The sequence below is a fragment of the Panthera onca genome, chromosome A1, assembly GCF_046562875.1.
Source record: "Panthera onca isolate mPanOnc1 chromosome A1, mPanOnc1 haplotype 2, whole genome shotgun sequence".
Taxonomy (NCBI): Eukaryota; Metazoa; Chordata; class Mammalia; order Carnivora; family Felidae; genus Panthera; species Panthera onca.
This window is the reverse complement of record NC_138339.1, coordinates 70855419-70877336: the sequence shown is the minus strand read 5'-3', so window position 1 is coordinate 70877336 and position 21918 is coordinate 70855419. Positions and strand designations below refer to the sequence as shown.

The 21918-nt window shown below is 33.9% G+C and overlaps 1 protein-coding gene across 3 annotated transcripts in view; it reads right to left on the bottom strand.

Moving 5' to 3' along the window:
* FBXL17 (F-box and leucine rich repeat protein 17) overlaps positions 1-21918 on the bottom strand; it is a 497950-nt gene that overhangs the window by 446557 nt on the left and 29475 nt on the right. For 2 of the 3 annotated variants that reach the window (XM_060635240.3, XM_060635238.3), the window contains exon 4: positions 6044-6175. The exons of the other annotated variant lie outside the window; for it this stretch is intronic. In XM_060635240.3, the coding sequence (XP_060491223.3) occupies positions 6044-6175 (132 nt within the window). The remainder of the gene's footprint in view (positions 1-6043; positions 6176-21918) is intronic. 3 annotated transcript variants of the gene reach the window in all.

Genomic DNA, 21918 nt, shown 5'->3' with positions numbered 1-21918 from the left:
CCTAGAGACATACAAATTCCTTTAGCATGATGCTCAAAAGTCTCATCCTGATCCCTATCCTCCTTTACAAACCCAAATATCAACACTTCACCCACCACCCTGCCTGTAAAACTAATCTTACTTTAACACCCACCACATATTAAACATTACACATATTTTCCCAGTGCCTTGTATTTGTTAGTGCTGTCTCTCACAAATGCAAATACCCCAACAAAAATGTTTACCTGCATCATAATATCACAGCACTATATATCATTCAAGACTCAGTTCAACTGTCACCTACTACTTATAGTACAATTTACAAACTACTTTTGTCATTGGTATTTCCACAGCACTTATAACTAGACAGGAATCTCCTCCCTTTAGCAATAAAACTTAATTTCTCAACACTTCTCACAGAGCCTGGCACACGCTAGTCAAATATTAAATGAACCGAATGAACATCTGAAACAATATTAAGGAACAGAGTAGAAGGAAATCAGTTCATTGACTTATTCAAAATTCTATTAAATCTACTGGACAAAAATAAAATGGTATTTAGCTTCTGAATCCAAATTTCACAAAAAACTAAAATAAAATACTATGCTTTTGCAAAGTAAAAAAATTTTGCATAAATAGTGCAATTCTATTAAAGTTAACTATGATCATATTCATACAGGATTAAGATGAAAATTAAATGCAATCTTGAAACGCCTTTCTTCTTTGATAAGTTTACTAATTTTCTAGAAAAGATTTCAATATGTCTCCATTGGTACTTCCCCTGAAATCAGTTATCATCCTAGCAAAAAGATCTTCTGCTCATGATAATAAATAATTTCTTTCTTTGATGTCTCAAAGTACCTGTCAGCAAGTGTTTTAAAGGGGGAAAATGTCTTTTAGAAATTACTGTATGGTTAAAAGGCAAATAGATTATTAGCTCCATCTGTGATGTATCCATGAAAGGGCTTGAGGACAAAGGTTTGGGATTCTAACAGATCTGGGTTAGAATCTTAACTGTGACACCTGTTTGTCGTTACTTAACCTCTCTAGGTCCCAATTTCCTCATCTGTAAAATAGAATAAAAATAAACTACCTCATATGATGGTTTTGAGGACTACTTATGTAAAACTGCACACTGCCTGGCACATTATAAATACAAAAAGAAAAACCTAACTATCAAATATTTTTAAATATCAACAAGTGACAGCAAAATCCTGAAATGTAGCATTCAATAATAAGATAAAGCCCAGTATCTTTAGGTCACCTATTTTAGAGTGCCACATTCATGCACCGTGTCTACTGGAAAGTAAGTACCACTCTGGATGTAAGTAAATGCCTCGTCCATTAAGAGGGGAAAGGACAATGAAGGCAAGTATCTACTGTAAGAGACCTGGAAGTTTAAATGAGTATTTTGAAAAGGGAATCCCTCACAAATATAAATTATTTAAGTCTGGGATTACAAGTAAACTTATTTCACAAGGAGTATTTCAGAAATAAGATATAAGAAATGTAGTGGGGTGTTGGGGGTAAAAGGGGAACCAAATCCCTTAATATATTAACTCTAAGTTGAAAAGCAAAGAGTCAGGAAACGCAAGCCTTAATATAAATGCTGAATTAGCTACTGCTATTTAAATTCTGACGAAAATGTTTACCTCACATACTCCAGTTGATGATAACATGGTTACCAGTGTATTCACTTAGCTGCTGCAACAACCTCAAATCACAGCAAGCAGCAACCAGGAATTAAACCGTGAATAGGTGTGAAATCAGAATATAGTAGATGATAGCCTTAATTCAAATTGGTAGATTCCAGAAAGTAAACTCTGGAAGGAAGAGGAAGTAAAGTAAACTTTACAGAAGACTTCCTATTTTGGGGACCATAAAACACATTTGCTACTTTACCTCTTAATCTCATTTAATCTCTTTAATACTCATAAGAACACATCTGAGGTAGCATTATATCCTTTCTGCAAACAAAGAAATGAAAGTACAAAAATTAAGGTAACTAATCCAAGTCACATGACTAAGAAACCTTAGGATCAAGGTATGAACTGAGTTTAGTTCAACTCAAATAGGGCATTTGCCTCAATCACCCCTTGAAATGCTTCCAGGCTACAAGAAGGAGGTCTGAAGAGGTGAATTTAGATCCTACTTCATACATGTAAGCCTCCAAAAAATTATAAAATGAAAAAATAAAAACATTATTAAAAAATTATGGTAGCAGTCAAAGAACTCTATGCCATATAATTATAAAACTAATAAAATAACAATTCACCAGGAGACTGAAAAAAAATAAAAGTTCACAATTAACTCTCAGGACATCAAGTTTTAACCAGGAAACATTTATCACTTCCCTAAAACTTTCTAAAATCTATTCATAATACATTACTACTTTCTTGGTAATTGAGACACCCTATACTAGATCACAACCCAACTCTATAGAATAGAAGGTGTTAAAAAAATAGACCAAATAAACACAACACATATAGATCTAAATAAAATATACTGACCCTAGGACTTCACATAGAAGCTATTTTCTAAATAAATTATAAAATCTTAGTACTTTAAAGCATCAGGTTGGATGACAATTGACAGATAATCCATCTGATCTTGTCACAACTAAGTAAGAAGCTGCCCAAAGAGCTTCTCTGTCCAAAGAGTAAAGAAGAGGAATCTGGAGCAACAAGAGTAAAGAAGCAGAGAGAATACATTTAAAGAGGTGTCTAGATCATCAATAACTGTACATTTAAGTAAGTATGGATTAAAAAATAACTTTGTAGCCAGTACTGCACAGAAGAGATACAAAAGCTATCACTAAGAAGGGAGATAGTTGTATACAATATGCTAGAACCTCACTATAGTTGCATTCCTCAAATCTATTTCTAAAATCTATACCACAGTTTTATAGCAAATACAAAACATGTCATATAGGAGCATGGCAACTGTATCACTCAAAAAGAAGTAAAACAGAAATCTACTCTCTTTTGAGTAAAATTTTACATGGAAGTCCTCAATTGTTTGCCTCACCATAACTCACTGAGTCTTAAAATGTAAAGTCATTGTCCTCACTTTCCACCGGAATAAAACTCACTCCGATAAACACAGGAATCCTTCCCTAAAGTTTATCTTACTTAAATCAGTCCCACAAATAAGAATGTTCAAATATCTTTCTATTTTGTGTAAAATAGCAAGTTCATTTTTAACTTCTAAATATAACTAATATTTCAAATTATTTTAAGAAATTTTCCCATTAAAACCACCTAAAGAACAAAAATTGAAAACAAACCATAATACCTGCAGAAACTATGTATAAGCATTCTACCTTTATAGTTATATCAAGGACACAAAAGCGATGTCACTGAAATATACAAAGACAATGCTGCCATCTAAAGGCCAAGATACAATATGAAAAAAAATGTATACTCAAATACTGCCAATATATAAAAACAATTTGATATTTTAAAGTCAGCAAAGTTTACACTTTTAAAGAAACTCTATGCTATGACTATTTTTAGACTATAAACAAAATTCTAATACTCTTGAGAAGATTCAATTTAATAAGAGAATTAGCAAAACAATTTCATTAATGATTGGTATCTGCACAGGTCAAATTCTGTTGGCATCCTTTCAGATACAGCATTCTCCTAAATATCTCTATTAGTTGTTAACTTACAAAATCTGTCTTATTTAGTGATGTTTAGTGATATTTCCTACCTGTAATTACATATGGAGTATAAATATTTTTATAAATATATACTGCATAAAAATATAAAAGTATATAAATATAATTTGCCTTTAGCCAGACTGCTATTATTTCTACTCACCCCATTTAAAATATTTCTTGTTAAAAGACTAATAATAACAGTTCTCAGAGTGAAAACACCTGAACTACTTAAAATTATAGCTTTGCAAGGATTCAAATATTTCTCATTGTTCCACAAATTCTAAAACAACAAGGTGTAGCTCCTATGGGAGGATAGATAATAATTCAACTGTCCAGTATGAAGAGCTCAAATGATTCTAAGATTCCTTTTCTAGAACTTTAAATTGAAGGAACTTTATTGAACCGAACTTTAAGATTTAGCAAAATTACTTCAAATTTCCAATGAAATCAAATGTTTACTGAATAACATGACATACAAAATTGATTTCCTTATCATTTAAGTATTTCATCTTTTTAATGAACCACAATAATAAGGAAAAATGTGAATGTAAATAGAAACTTCAGAACACACACAATTAGTTCCTCTGGGGAACCACGGACTAAAAATGTTAATGTGTTAAGAAAAATGTTTCTCTGTGTTTACTCAACAAGGAAGCAAATATTAATCACCCAACAAATATTCCCAGTATGTGAAGAATATAAAAATCTCAAGTTGGGTTTACCATCCTTTCATTTCTCTTGAATGTAAAGTGGAAACCAACAGACAACAAATACAGACAGGATTTCATAAAAGTTACTAGTTTTAGTGTCGCTTATGGGTCAGCGTTTGTACTAGACAACGTAAGGACATTATGCCATTTAATCCTCAGAGCTACAACCTGCAAGAAAACAGGTATTAGTAACCCTGTCTGCAGAAGAGGTTCATAGAGCAATTTCCCTAGAATCACAAGTGATTGTACACCAGGTTTAAAAAATTCACCCTCTGACCCAGAAAACCTTATTCATTCTATAAGATCATACTGCTTTAAGAGAGATTATTAAACCTGTAATAAATGTAAAGAGAAATGTGGAGGATTTTTACTATATAATTTCACAGGAAAATATAATTCTATGTGGTGATAAAAGCATTTCCTTTTAACTTATAGTGTTTTGATTTTTCTAACTGGAATCTTGTTTTAAAGTACATTATCTCATTTGAAGTGCTGATGGTTCTAGAGACCTTTTAAAACTTACATTAATTTATGAGACACATTTATCAAATATTGTAAACTGATCCCAAGAAGCAACAAAAAGATTCCTTTATTTGGGGAATACAATTAAGAGCAGGTCTCCTTTGAAAATATGCAACATATTCAGTACCACCTTGCCTACATTTTAAAGTACACGATTTCTCAACCTTGAGAAATCTACTAGTACCTCCCTAATGATAACCTGTTCTGTTAACTTTTACTAAGCACCCATCAAATCAAAATTTTAAAGGTTTGGAGTATTATTCAACCACTAAAAAAACTGAAGCTCTGATATATGCTACTACATGAATGAACCTTGAAAACATTATGCTATGTCCAAGAAGCCAAATACAATATACCACATACTGTGTGATTCCATTTGTATAAAATGCCTAGAACAGGCAAATCCACAGAGACATAAAGTAGATTGCCAGGTGCCAGGGGCTGGAGGAAGGGGGAAATGAGTGACAACTAATTAGCAGACTTTCTTTGGGGGTAATGAAACTGTTCTAGAATTAGTGATGATGACTACACAACTTTGTGAATATACTAAAAACCATTAAGTCGCAATACTTTCAAAGAGTAAATTTTATGGCAGGTGAATTACATCTCAATAAAAGAAAATAAACAGCTGTAAATATATATATTAAGTATGAATGAGTTACACATGTATATCATTAAAATATAAAATCTATATAACTAAAAAGATTATCTGCCTCAGCTTACTGAATCTCATTTTTCACCACACTAAGTGAAAAGCTTTAGTTCACACGTACACATCTTTCTGAACCATAAAAAAAAAAACAAAAACCTAACTACCTAGAATTATTACAATCCCTAGGAAATCAAAAGGAACAACCACCACAGACTTATGTTTAGCAACTAAATTTTATTTTTTCCAATTTACCTGAGTTAATTAATTGCCAGAATTTAGACAAAAACCTATTAGCACATGCTAATGAGGAATTTTTAACACACAAGTACCACATGCAAGTACCTACAGAGTTATAGGATCAATTTATAAAACCATTGTTTTGAGAGGATTCTTGTTTTTAAGTAGTATTTGCCTCTAAGCCATCAAAAGAAGCAGATAAAATTTTATTATAAGTTATAAAGAAATCAAAGGTTAGAAACAAAATTTTTAAAAATGAAGATTATAACAAGTACTTACTAATTTGTTTTCCTGCATGTATATTCTTTGTAATTTCAGACAGCCCTTAGCTATGACGATCATGCCTTCATCTGAGATCTTGTAACATTGGCCGAAATGAATATCTTTGAGTTCTCTGCACTTTGAGCCCAGCTGTAAACAAAGAGATTTAGCTGAATGCTCAGAAAATAACAAAGATAACATATTTCTAGTGGAATTTCCATATAATTTTTTAAATAGCCATACCAAAGTTAAATTAACTGCTTATAAACTACTTTTAAAATAAAGTAGAATGTAGGCGATCTATAACTTAAGATAGTATTGTGTAAGCCTTTTCATCTGCTAATTACTTCCCTGCTTCAACTACCTCATACTATATGCCCACCTAAGGCGTCCAGATTTCTTAACACCTCAAAATCACATCTGTATTTCTCTTGAGTCAATTATATTGTTACACTGGTGGAGCCCAGTTACAAGGAATAAAACAAAGTTCCAAGAAGCAAGGCAAAGGTCTAATGAGTGAAAGAATATTTAATTCATTAGATCTACTTCTACTCTTGACGACCCCAATGAATCATTTCCCTCCACTGGCTCATTACCCTGGGAAAAAAGAAAAAGTCTAAATATGCTGTCGGTAATATTTTAGAGTACTTATTTACACACTGTACTGCATAAACTGAAAACAAAAGGACTATTTCCTGATTGAAATTCCAACTGTACCTTAGTTACCAAACAGGTACAATGTTCCCATTAAAACCATCAAGTATCACAGAGAACAAATTATATACATTTCCTTTCAAAAGCCATAGTGTAGATGATCAAACTATAAATGAATGCTGTCTCATGAGTACTACATATGAATGGAGTCATTTTAGAGTTAAAATAAGCAATCTCCTTTAGTAACAACTTACACATCAAAAATTATCTAAAAAATTACATTAAATAATAAAACTCAGTGTCAGCAAAGATTCAAAGTGTGATGATATACCACTGGTAAGAGTGAAAATTAGTACTAAAAAGTTTCCTTGGAGGGAAACCTAGCATAAATGAAAAAAATTTGTGTAACTGAAAAATGTACAACTCAGCTTATAAATATTTGCAAAAAAAATTAATGACAGAGGGATAGATAATTAGATAGATTATATGATAAAGTAAGCATACTAAAATGTTAATTATAGGGTGGTGGGTTAAATGGTGATGGGGATTAGGGAGTTAGGGAGTGCATTTGTCATGATGAGCATAGGGTAATGTATGAAACTGTTGAATTACTATATTGTACACCTGAAACTAATAAAATGCTGTATGTTAACTAACTGGAATTAATATAAAACTTTTAAAACATATAAAAAAGATATTATACAATCCAGATAGTGGGTATATGGGCATTCACTGTAAAATTCTTTCAAATTTTCCATTAATATAAATTTTTTCATAATAAACTGATGGAACAATTAAATAAAAGTTTTTGGTAAATTTTAGCTACAAGCAATTAGCAAATGGGAATTTTTTAAATAGTAAAATAGAGAAAACAACCTAAAGATACAAATAAGTGTTTTCATGAAGCTGAATATTGTACAGCCATTAGAATTGAACACTTGACAAATAAAAATTAAAATTTTATATGTTTTTAAAATATAATCCAACTGAATTTCTGTAAACAAATTATGCACATTTAAATATACATATGTGTATATGTGTATAGAAAAGAGAGTGGGGGCACCTGGGTGGCTCAATCAGTTAAGCATCCAACTTTGGATCCTCTGCCTCCCTCTCTCTCTGCCCCTCCCCTGCTCACACACTCTCTCTCTCTCCCAAAAATAAAAACATTTTTTTAAAAAATGTTAAAAAAAAAAAAAAGAAAAAAGACTGAAATGTACACCAAGGTTTTAATGGTGCATTTTTTTTCTTTTCTGCCTATCAATCTTCTCACATCTTTTTAAAAATAAATGTTACTTTAGTAATTTAAAAAAACTTTAAAGTTCTGTTTCAAGTAAAGTAATGACATTATAACAAAGACATGCGAATTCCATTATTTTCCAGGGATACATAGTTAAACTATGTTATTTTCATCTAGACCCGCACTATAAACAATTACATATTCAACTAGAAATGGAAGTTCCACAAAGACAGAAGTTTTCCTGTTAACTATCCCTGGTGCCCAGTGTCTTCTGCTTAACTCAGCTGATACTGAGTAAATATTCGCTGAATGAATGAAAAGGCTGATACATATATGTAAAGAAGCCTCTTTGAAAAATGGATGAATATAGGAAACCATGATTATGGTCTCATATCCAGTTAATCCAGGAATTCTAAATTGAGTCCACAGGTAGACTTCAGGGATTCCAGGAAAGCAGATGAGAAAAAAAAGAGTACATTTTTATTTTCATACTATCCTCTAAATGAACTCTAGCCTTTACTTCACTTATTAATGTAAACAAAAAAATCACAATAGTTTAGCAGTACATGTGATTTTGTAAACAATGGAAATCAAAGATAATTTCTTATAATATCACTGCTGTTGCAGCTATCATGAAATTCCATTTCTGTTCATCAGTATTCATTACACAACCAGATCTTATAATGCATAAAAGAGGCACATATATTTCTAGAACAAATGTATAATGGCACATTACTTACACCTAAGAAAGCTAATCCAAAGCCAACAGCAGGGAAGATGGAAAATCAACTTGATAATCACTACAAAACTCCTCATAGGCTCACATATGTCTGGCATTGAGGGCAAGGATGGCATTAAAAACACCAGAATTCTTGAAAGTGTACTTAAGAAGTGGTTAACCACTCAGATCACCTACCCATGACTGCACAGCCTGATCTTGCCCACTCTCTCACAATAGCAAAAGACTGGAGTAAGTAAAACACAGGGTTTTTGGACTGAGGTGCACCATGCATAGCTCAAAGCAAAAGCATACTCCAGAAAATGTGGGGATGACATGAAAGTTTCTAAGGTGAAAATGAAGAAATTCAAATAAAGAATTCTGTAAGATGTTCCAGGATTAAAAGATAGTGACTTCTGGACTGAAAAAGCACATTCACATGTCCAGCACAAATGACAAAAACAGACCAATGACAAGGCAAATCACCATAAAATGTCAGAATTAAAGGGTATAAAAAAAAGATTCTACAGACTTCCAGTGACATATTTCATATAAAAGACTGCTATTAAAAAGGCATCAAACTTCTTAATGACAACACTGAAAGAAAGCAATAGAGCAATGCCACCAAATTCTCAAGGACAAGTATTTCAAACCTAGAATCTATGCTCAGGATTGAGACTATGAATTAAGTATGAGTATAAAAAGGAGACATCTTCAGACACGCAAGTTCTCAAAAGATTTACCTCCTATATATTCTTTATCAGGAAGCTACTAAAATCTGTGCTCTACAAAACAAGAATACACCAAGAGAAAGAAGATATAACATCTAGGTAACAGGATATCTAATACAACCACAAGATCAGGAAAACCTTAAGGATAATGGTGAAGGTTAAATACTTTGATGACCACTAATGCAAGAGCACTTGTATACAAGAAGTCCAATGTGGACCCTACAGACTATGCCAGGCAAATCTGCTATATGAAGATATATATTAACTAAGTATCCATATATAGATATACTAATGCAACTGTGGAAAAGCTTTTGACTCCATTCATGATAAGACTATAAAACTCAGTAAATGGGGTGCCTGGGTGGCTCAGTCAGTTGAGTGTCTGACTTCGGCTCAGGTCTTGATCTCAGTTTGTGAGTTTGAGCCCCACATTGGGCTGACAGTTCAGAGCCTGGAGCCTGCTTTGGATTCTGTGTCTGCCCCTCCCCCACGCGTGCTCTGTGTGTCTCTCTCTCTCTGTCTCTCTCTCAAAAATAAAATAAAAACATTTAAAAAATCATAAAAAGTCAGTAAACTAAATCGGATGAGAAGATTAATTTCAAGAACCACAAAATTCTATAGAGAAAAAAGGCAGGTATGTAATTATAAAATGTAAATACCAAATACTTAATCAAAATTATGGAAGAATTATGTTGGGAGGATGAGTGAATAGGAGACCGGGAAGGATAAGTAAGCTAAATTCTCATCTTCCATAGCAAGGAATCTGCCTAGATGGTCTAAAATGGATAAATCAAGAAAATACAGATAGGCGTAGAACAGTAATGCTTCCTTCTTCTGGAGAAAGTTCAATTAGTCTAATTCCTTATCTCTCCACTGACTAGTTTGTGTTTAATACACTGGACATGTTCAGCTCATCTCTATCCTTCTTCCCCCTGGAAACAAACTGCCCACAGCAAACAAGCATGCACTTCTATATTTGCAAGGCCACTCTGCTGGTGTGGCCGAGTTGATGATGAGTGGGTCTGCTGGCCAACCTCCAGAGTTAACAAGCCCATTCTGCTCCATTTTAAGCTATATTCTCCAATCTAGCCTTTCTGAGTAATAAAGTTGACTTGATATTTTTCCTCTGTCCCTATTACCTTCTCTTGTTAATTTGTTCAGATCCTAGGAAGTAAAGAGGCCTCAACACTTAGTGCACCAACCAGGACCACTGAAAAAATACAGAGGAGTCTATACAGGAGTGAATGAGGTATCTGGTAGGAATGCAGACATTAGTTTGTATGAACAGGTTGGTAGAATCTCATGTCAACACACGTAAGTCACACTGCTGCATCCTGCAAAAGAGTTTGAAGCTGATCACCTGGTATTTTGACTTATCAAGTGTCTTTTGGTTTTATATAAAAACAAGTGACTTTCCATAGAAGTAGAAGCAACATGGGCTTCAAGAGACATCAGCAGCAGGAGAGCCTCAGAAACTTATCAAAAAAGAGTGCCTCAGGGGATAATTACTGTCATTTAGTCTCACTGCAGAAACTGATGTTCTGTTTTAAACATCATCACTGGACATGATAGGCAAGACTGCATTTTCATCAGTACTTATTTGAACTAATCATCATTTTCCCAACCGTAAGTATCCTAAGGTTCCAGACCATCCAATCACCGGAGAGTCAATCATTTTACCCAATATATTTCCCAGTTCTGTTAATGTTGTTCAGATCTCTCAATGCTGCAATCATCTTGTCCATTGTCCATAGGAAAACATTGAGAGGGCATCAACCTATATGAATAGCCCTGTCACGATTCCCTAAATTTCATACAATTAGTCCTCTATCTAAAAACTATAGAAGTTGTATATAACTCGTCTAAAAACAGAATTCTCTATTCAGAAAGAGAGTGCTAGAGATATTAAAGCTCTGGCCCTACCAAAATGGAGAGATCTTGATAAGAACACTGGCTTTCAGATGAGACACGGAAAAGGTGGTACTATGGAGTAAGAACCAAGCCCCAGTATAGGGACTATTCTAGATTATTTAAGTTAAAGACGCTGGACTTTTCACTAATCTACCATATTAAAGCATATGACTGAGTATAAACAAGATCAAAATCATCATCCAGTAATAGTAATGCCTTTAAAAAAATTAACCTGCAGTTTCTAGTCCAGCAGGTAAGGAATTTAGAAGTCACCACTCCAGGGGCACCTGGGTGGCTTAGTCGGTTGAGCATCCAACTTCATCTCAGGTCATGATCTCATGGTTCGTGAATTTGAGCCCCGCATTGGGCTCTGTGATGACAGCTTGGAGCCTGGAGCCTGCTTCGGATTCTGTGTCTCCCTCTCTCTCTGCCCCTTCCCTGCTCACACTCTGTCTCAATCTCAAAAATAAAGAATTTTAAAAAAATTTTTAAAGAAGTCACCACTCCATACTAATAAGAAAAGAAAAAACTTAACTGAAAAATCAACAACTCTTCTTACAGAAATGAGGTTACAAGAAAAACCAGTGTCCCCAAAACTGGAGAGACAAAACGGTGGACACAGAAAAACAACTTGCCAGAGCAGAAACCCACTAGAAGACACCTCTACCAGAACTAATGCTAGGGTAGGAAACACTAAATTATAATCCATCTCCTCCTATATCAAGTAAATAATCTACCCCCATTATTCTTATCCCAGCAAAAATCAACACCTAAAGGATCTACAAACATCTCAAAATTATCTCCATATTACTTCCCACCTTACCAAAGAACACTGTGAAATGATAACTACTCATCACCAGGTAAGAATACCTATCTGGTTGATGTTGACTAGATGAATATCAATACTTACCTTGGCTGGATACTGGAAAACTGCTGCCTGAAGGCCTTCCTAGGTAATGGAGATTATTAACCTTGTGGAATTTTACCTCCAACCACACCTCTCCATTTTCATTCAACCTGCCCTTTATTTCTACTTGAATCTGGCACCCATGTCAGGTGCAATCCTAACTCTCACTCTTCACTCAAGTAAATGGTCTTAGTAACCTAAGATATAGAACCCAAGTTTATCATTTAAGAGGTTCTGAATTTTGGGGCGCCTGGGTGGCTCAGTCGGTTAAAGTGTCCAACTCTTGGTTTTCCCTCAGGTCATGATCTCACAGTTTGTGAGTTCAAGCCCCACATCAGGCTCCAAGCCAATAGCTCTGAGCCTACTTGGGATTCTCTCTCCCTCTCTCTCAGCCCTTCACCCACTTGCATATGTGTATGTGTCTGTCTCTCTCTTTCAAAATAAAGAAAGAAATTTTTTTTTAAAAGAGAAGTTCTGAATTTTTATCGACATCAGTTCAATATCTGGCTACCCATGAAAGGTAAAAATCAGATAAATAGTAATAGAAGACCCCTCTCTAACTCAGGAAGAACAATAATATATAAAAGGCACTCAGCAGTCAACCCTGAAGGCAAGTGTTTAATGAAAAGCATGCTGCTGGTCACTCCATCACCTAAAAAGAAGCTACTCCATCCATCCATTAAGCCATGGTTCATTTTCACATGTGACAGTAATCAGGAGTACAAATGGACTGAAGTAAACAAATATAACAGAAAACAGATTGCTCTTGATTAATTCTCTTCTTCTTTATAATAATTATTCAAGATTATTCACAAATTTGCTCTAAAACATCCGAAGGTATTTTTCAAATTTTTCTATAAAATGTTGGGAGGTGATTTTCCTAGCATCTCAAGTTTTAATTAAAATATTGCATACTACCCTTGGGCATTTATAAAAGAGAATTTGTTTTAAGAAGCCATCTGTTATTACCAGGTTATTTTTATAATTAAAAAAAAAACCTTAGGAAGAATATACTTCAACGGACAATGAATTTAGACAACTGAAACCACAAAACTGGTGTGGGATAAAAACAAGAGTAGGTCTTCCAATGTCACATGAAAGTTGCTCAAAATCAGTATTAAGAAAATATTTTTAAAATATGCTGCCTTCACTAGAAAAGGAAAGTTATTCCTTCTACTTTCCATTCCCAATATGTCACTGCTGTAATTATTATCCACATGCAAATGAGAACAGTGAATAAAAGTCAATCCATATCAAAAATGCTATTTCAACACCAAAACACACCAAAAAAACCTTTGTCACGACTAATGTTTCAATTAAGAAAATACTGTGATTAAAACTTTTTCAACTTCATTTTTAAAACATAGAAAGCTATTAAGTGTCCATCAACAGATGAAAAGAAAAAATGTAGTTTATACATACAACAGAAAATTATTCAGCCATGAAAAGGAATGAAACTCTATTATATGCTACAACATATATGAACCTTAAAAACATAAGCCAGACACAAAATATTTACTGTTGCATGATTCCACTTATAGGAGACAGCTAGAATAGGCCTAGAATTCATAGACTCAAAACAGAGCTTACTAGGGCATGAGGGAAAAAGGAGGAATAGAAAGTAAATGTTTAACTGGTATGGAGTTACTAGTTGGAATGATGAAAAAGTTCTAGAAATAGATATTGGTGATAATCACACAATACTCTATTCTTAATGCCACTGATTTATATGCTTCAAAATGATTAAAATGGTAAATGTTATGTATATTTTATCACAATGAAAAAAAGGAACACATTGAAATAGCAAATGTCAACAAAACTTGAGAGAAAAAACTGCCAAGAGGCAGGGATGCTTGTTCCCAAATCTGTTTTTTCTAATTGTAATTTTTATAACACAATTGCGTTAAGAAAAATAAATAAATGACTTCAATAAGAAGGAAAAAAGAAAGCTGTAGCTATAAAAACTAGGTTGAATGTTTGCATTCAATAAAAGGAAGCCATAAAAAGCTGCTGTCATATTAGTTTTGGGTAAGACAACCATATGGTCCAACCTAGGATGGTTTGCCTTATGATCTCTTTACTTTAAGATGGTGCCAAAGCAATACACATTCAGCAGAAACTATTCTTCAAATTTTGAACTTTGATCCTTTTCTAGGTTGGCAATATGTAGTAAGATACACTCTCATGATGCTGGGCATGAGCGGGGAACTGCAATTCCCAGCCAGCCATGTGATCATGACAGTAAACAACCTGTACACTTAAAATCATTCTGTACCCATACATTCTATTTTTCACTTTCATACAGTATTCAATAAATTACATGAGATATCTGACACTTTATTATAAAATAAATTTTGTGTTACATGATTTTGCCCAAATGTAAGCTAGTGTAAGGGTTCTGAGCAAGTTTAAGGTCAGCTAGGCTGTGATGTCAGGTAAATTATGTATACTAAATGCATTTTTGACAGGGTATTTTCAATTTACAACAGGTTCATTGAATGCAATCCCATGGTAAGAAGATGTGTACTGGAAAGATCATATTCTGAATTAAGATGCACTCATATTCCTCTGTTAGTAGTTTTAAGTTCCTGTATCACTTAAATGAAAAAACAACTGAAAATCACGAAGGTGACAGCATTGTAATAGTTGAACCAAAGAAAGCCAAAACTCTAACTAGCCATTTCTAACTCAAGAAAAAGGCCTTAACCCTACATCAAAAGAGTCATGAATGAATTACATTTATATTGCTTTTTAATTAAAATGTTTATGACACACACTGATTTTTGTGATTCCTTAATTTAATTAATTTTCAGTTAACTGACCAACTTCCATTCTCAGGCCCATCATCAGGCTTATAATGAATTATAATAATGCCTACCTATACCTCACAGAGTTGCTGAGAAGATTAAAAATGACACTGCACATAGAAATGTTAATTAGCATACTGTAAGGCATATAAAAGTGCTTAATAAATGTTGTATATCATTATTAATCATTATTAATGGGTAAAGAAGGAAGCTATTACAAAACTATTCATTAGGATCCATGGGAAAGGAATGTTTTAGAAATGCTATACAGATGAATTTCCTGAAAAAAAAAAGCCTCTTGACATTTATATAAAAGCTCTACATTTCTAGTTATCACATGATTCAGAGATCAAAAAATTGAAAGAGAGTATTAGCTCCATACCTTCCTAGCTATGTGAACCTGGGCAAATAACTTACAAGAGATTCCATTTTTCATCTTGAAATACCACCTCAGTTTTGTTGTGAAGATTAAATTGTGTAACATATATAAAAAGAACCCAATATATATTTACTTCCTTTTGCCAATTGTGATGCTAATGTAGAAAGAATACCTAAAATATCCTTTAACTAAACACAACACATTTTGCCAAAAAAGGTTTTTCAAGATCTCTAGTTTTTCAGTCTTATTATTAAACATCAATCACCATTATGAGGGTAAAATGTGTGCCATGTCATCTGTAAAGTGGAGGGAATGAACTGAGTAGATTTAGTATGAATTCTAGACACCCCTGGATATGAGTCAGTCCTATCACTTACTACTTCAACCTCAGATAAATAACTTACAATCCCTCTATAACTGCCTCCTCATCTCAGAATAGATGTGAATCAAAAGAGAAATTTAATATGAACGTGTAGTTAGAATATATAAACAGTGCCTGACACATAGTACATGCTCAATATACACCTCTTCATTCCCTGACTGAACATCATTGGAACATGTAAAGATAGATTAGGGGAGACTGACATTTTCCTTTATCTTACAGAAATTTTGAATCTAAAAACAATTAGATATTTTATTTTTTTCCTTTACTGTGATAAAATGTATAGAACATAAAAATTGCCATTTTAGTCATATTTAGATATACAATTTAGTGACATTAATTACATTCACAGTGTTATGCAACCATCACCATGCCTCCTTCCAAAACTTTATCACTCCAAACACTCTACCTATTGATTTTTTTTTTAATGTTTATTTTTGAGAGAGAGAGACAGAGCACGAGCAGGGGAAGGGCAGAGACAGAAAGGGAGAAACAGAATCTGAAACAGGCTCCAGGCTCTGGGCTGTCAGGACAGAGTCTGACACGGGGCTCGAACTCGGGAACAGTGAGATCATGACCTGATGAGATCATGACCTGAGCCGAAGTCAGATGCTTAACCGACTGAGCCACCCAGGCACCCCAACGCTCTACACATTTAGCAAAAAGTCCCCATTCCTGACTTCCCCTAGCCCCTGAAAACTCCTGTTTACATTACATCTCTGTGAATTTTTCTATTCTGGGTATTTTATGTAAGTATAATCATACTATATTTGTTCTTTGTATCTAGCCTACTTTGCGTATGTTTTCAAGGTTCATTCATGCACTAAGTAACATGTATCAGCATCTCATGCTATTACATGGCTAAATAATATTCCATTATGCATATATATTTTCTGTTTACTCATTCATCTCTTAATAGACATTGGGTTGTTTCCACACCTTGACTATTATGAATAATGCTACAAAAACTAATAAACAAGTATCTACTTAAGTCATCTTTTTCAATTATTTGGGGTATATTTTGAGGGCACAATTGCTGAGTCATATGTTGACCCCGTATTCAATCTTTTGAAGAATCACCAAACTGTTTTCCATACTAGGCACACCATTTTATATTCCTAACCAGCAATGTACAAAGTTCCAGTTTCTCCAAATACACAAAGCCACACTGCGTTATTTCGTTTTGTGGGTTTGGGCTTATTTACACGAGAATAGGTATAAACTGGTATCTCATTGTGGTTTTGATTTGCAATTCTCTAGCGGCTAATGATGTTAAGCATCTTTTCATGTGCTTCTTGGCTATTTGTATCTCCTCTTTGGTAAGGTCTATTCAAGCATTTTGCCTGTCAACTGAGTTTTGGGGACGGCTTCTGTTGATGTTGAGCTGTAATAGTCCTCTATACAGTCTACATATTAAACCCTTTTCAGATACACGATTTGCAAATATTTTCTCATATTTTGTGGGTTGCCTGTTCACTCTCTTGATAATGTCCATAGAAACACAAAAGTTTTTAATTTTAATCAAGTCCAGTTTATCTGTTTTTTACATTTGTTGCCTGCCTTTTTGGTGTCGTATTTAAGAAATCATTACCAACTCCAAAGTCCTAAAGATACACACCTATCCCTTCTTCAGAGTGTTATAGTTTTGGCTCTTAAATTCAGGTCTCTGACCCATTTAATTTCTGTATATGGTATAAATAATCAAATTTCTTTCTTTTGTATGTGGACATCCAATTTTACCAGCACTTTTTTTTTGAAAAGTGTTCTTTCCCCCACTGAATGGTCTTGGCATTATGGTAAAAAATCAATTGACTAAAGATGTGAGGGTTTACTGGACTCATAATTCTATTCCATTTTTCTATACATCTGTTCTTCCACTAAGTATCACACTGTTTCAATGACTATACCTTCATAAGAAGTTTTAAAATTGAGAAGTATGACTCCTCCAACTTTGTTCTTCCTATTCAAAAATGTTGTGGCTGTTCTGGGTCCTTTAAAATTCCTTATGAATTGTATAATGAGTTTTTTTAATTTCTGCAAAACCACCAGTGGAATTTTAATGGGGATTACATTAAATCTGTAGATCATTTTGGGTAGTATTATCCTCTTAAAAATACTGTCTTCCAATTCAGGAGCTCAAGATGTCTTTCCATTTATTAGGTGTTTTTTAGTTTCTTTCTAACCTGTTTTGTAGTTTTCAGTGTGTAAGTCTTGCATGTGCTTCGCTAAATTTGCTCCTTAATATTTTATTTGTGCAGCTATGGTAAACGCAATTATTTTCTTAATTTCTTCCTTGGATTTTTCACTGCTAGTTTGCAGAAATGCAACTAATTTTTGCACACTGATTTTGTATCCTAGAACTTCGCTGAATACTTTTATTAGCTCAAACAGTTTTGGGAAGAGTTTTTTTAGGGTCTACTCTATATACAGTCATAGCTCATTTTATTGTACTTCATCTTATTGTACTTCACAGTTATGTTTTTAACAAATTTACAACCCTGTATTGAGCAAGTCTATCAGCACCATTTTTTCAACAGCATTTTCTCATCTTATGTCTCTGTGTCACATTTGGGTAAAATTCACCATATTTCAAACATATTCATTATTATTATACTTGGTATGGTGATCTGTGATCATTGATCTCCAATGTAACCATACCCATATAAGATGGCAGACTTAATTGATAAATGGTACATATGTTCTGACTGTTCCACCAACTAGTTGTTTTCCATTTCCCCCACTCTCCTTGTGATTCTTGGTCTCAGGACCATGAGTTCAGCCCCACACTGGGCAAAAAGCTTTTTTACAAAAAAAAAAAAAAAAAAATTAAAAAAAAATCTTCCAGAAAGGATTCACCATTCTAGACATCATTAAGAACATTCCTGATTCATGGGAAAAGGTCAAAATATTTACATTAATGGGAGTTTGGAGGAAGTTGATTCCAACCCTCATGGATGACTCTGAGGGTTCAAGACTTAAGCAGAGGAAGTAACTGCAGATGTGGTAGAAATAGCAAGAGAACTCGAATCAGAAGTGGAGCTTGAAGATGTGACTGAATTGCTGCAATCTGATGATAAAACATTAACAGATGAAGAGTTGCTTCTTATGGATGAAGAAAGTGGTTTCTTAAGAGAACTGCCAGAGCCACCCCAACTTTAAGCAACCACCACTCTGATCGGTCAGCAGCCAACAACACCAAGGCAATCAGCAAAAAGATTATGACTCCCTGAAAGCTCAGATGATGGCTAGCACTTTTTAGCAATAAAGTATTTTTTAATTAAGAAATGTACATTATTGTTTTAGACATAGTGCTATTGCACACTTAATAAATTACAATTAGCATAAGCATAACTTTTATATCCACTGGGAACTTAAATTCATTTGACTTGCTTTATTGTAATTTGCTTTACTGTGGTGGTCTAGAACCGAACCTGCAGTATCTCTGAGGTGTGCCTATATAAAACCATGCAAACTGAGATAGTTTTACTTCTTCTTTTCCAATTTTGAAGGCTTTTATTTCTTTTTCTTGCCTAATTACTCTGGCTGGAATTTCCAGTACAATGTTGAAGAGAAAAAGCAAAAGTGGGCATCGTGGTTTCATTCTTGAACTTAAGGGAAAATTTTTCAGTCATTCACCATTGAGTATGATATTAACAATAGTTTTGATATATATGGCCTTTATTACGCTGAGGAAGTGTCCTTCCATTCCTAGTTTATGGCATGATTTTAACATGGAAAGATACTAGAATCACCAAATGCATTTTCTACACCAAGTAAGATGATTATGTGAGTTCTTCCTCCATTCTAGTTATGTGATATAGCACACTGATTGACTTTCATCAGTGGCTTGATTGAGCCACCTTTGCAATCAAGGAATAAATCACACTTGGTCATAATACATAATCCTTTTAATATGTTTCTGGCTTCTGCTTGCTATTTTTTTGACATTTTTTTGCATTTATACTTATCAAGGATACTGTTCTGTAATTGTCTTTTCTGGAAGTGTCTTTGGCTTCAAAATCAGGCTAATGCTGGTCTCATAGGAGTTAGGAAGTACTGCTTGCTGCTTCTTAAATATTTTGGAAAAGTTTAAGAAGGAACGGTATTAATTCTTTATATGTTTGAGGAAATTCATGAGGGAAGCCATCTGGTTTCTGTCTTTTCTTTTTGGAGAGGATTTTTATTACTGGTTCAATCTCCTTACTTGTTGTAGAAGATTTTCTACTTCTTCTTCAATCAGTTTTTGCCATTTGTGTATTTCTAGCAATTTGCCCATTTCATCTAGGCCACCCAGTTTGTGGGTGTATTGTTGCTCTTAATTTTCTTATAGAACTGTTATTATTTCTATAAAGTTGGTGGGAATGTTCATGCTTAAATTTCTGATTTAGTGAATTGAGTCTTCTTTGTTTTCTTACTCAAAGATTTGTCATTTTTGTTAGTATTTTCAGAAAAACTAGTTTTCTGTTTTCTGCTTCATTTATCTCAGATCATTATTTCCTCCCTTCTGCTAACTTCTTTTTCAAAATCCTTCAGGTGTACATTTAGGTTACTAATTTCATATTTTTCTTTGTAATGTAAGCTTTCACAGCCATGAAATTCCCTCTGAGCACTACTTTTGTTGCATCCCATAACTTTTTGTGTATTGTGTCTTAATTTTCATTCATTTCAAGGTATTTTCCAATTTCCCTTATCATTTCCTCTATAACCCGATGGCTGTAGAAGAGTGTGTTGCTTAACTTCCACATATTCATACATTTTCGAATTTTCCTTTTGTTACTGATTTCTAGATTTGTTTCACTGTGATCACAGAAGAAACTTGCATGATTTCAATCTTTTCAACTTTCTAAGACTTGTTTGTGGTCTAATCTTGAAAATGTTTCATGTGTACTTGAAAAGCATATATATTCTATTGTAGAGTGTATTATATATGTCTGTTAGGTATAATTGGTTTATAGCACTGTTCAGGTCCTCCATTTCTTCGTTGATCTTCGGTCTGGTTGTTGTAGCCATCACTGAAGTATAGTATTAAAGTTTCTAATTATTAATGGAGAATTACCTATCTCTCCCTTCAAACCTTTCCACTTTTGTTTCCTATATTTAGGAGCTCTGTTATTAAGTATATATATGCTTATAAATGTTCTATCTTCCTGAGAAATTGAAACCCATCAATATATAATGAGCTTCAGTGTCTACTATAAACTTGTTTGACGTAAAATTGATTTTTTTCTGATGATAATATAGCTACTCCAACCATCTTTGGTTATTAGCATTTGAACAGAATATCTTTTTTTTTTTTTACTTAAATTCAAGTTAGTTAACATATAGTGTAGTATTGATATCAGTAGAATTTAGGGATTCATCACTTACATGTAACACTGAGTGCTCATCCCAACAAGTGTCCTCCTTAATGCCCATCACCCATTCAGCCTATACCTCCACCCACCTCTCCTCCAGCAACCCTCAGTCTGTCCTCTATAAAGTCTCTTATAATCTGCCTCCCTCTCTGTTTCTATCTTATTTTTCCTTCTTTCCCCTATGCTCATCTGTTTTGTTTCTTAAACTGTACATCTGAGCAAAATCACGTGGTATTTGCCTTTCTCTGACTTATTTCACTTAGCATAATACTCTCTAGTTCCATCCACATTGTTGCAAATGACAAGATTTCATTCGTTTTGAATGAAACAATGGCTGAGTAATATTCCATTATACATGTGTGTCACACATGTATCCATCAGTTGATGGACATTTAGGTTCTTTCCATAATTTGGCTATTGTTGATAGTGCTGCTATAAACATGGGTGCATATGCCCCTCTGAACCAGTATTTTTGTATTCTTTGGATAAATACCTAGTAGTGCAATTGTTGGGTCATAGAGTAATTCTAGTTTTAACTTTCTGAGAAACCCCCACCCCATGAGCTTTCCAGAGAATACATACAAATGGCTAACAGACACATGAAAAAATGCTCAGCATCACTCATCATCAGGAAAACACAAATAAAAACCAGAATAAGATACCGCCTCCCACCTGTCAGAATGGCTCAAATTAACAACACAGGCAACAACAAATGTGAGCAAAGATGCAGAGAAAGGATAACCCTCTCACACTGTTGGTGGGAATGAATGGAGTATCTTTTTTCCATCCTTTACTTTCAACTTCATTCTG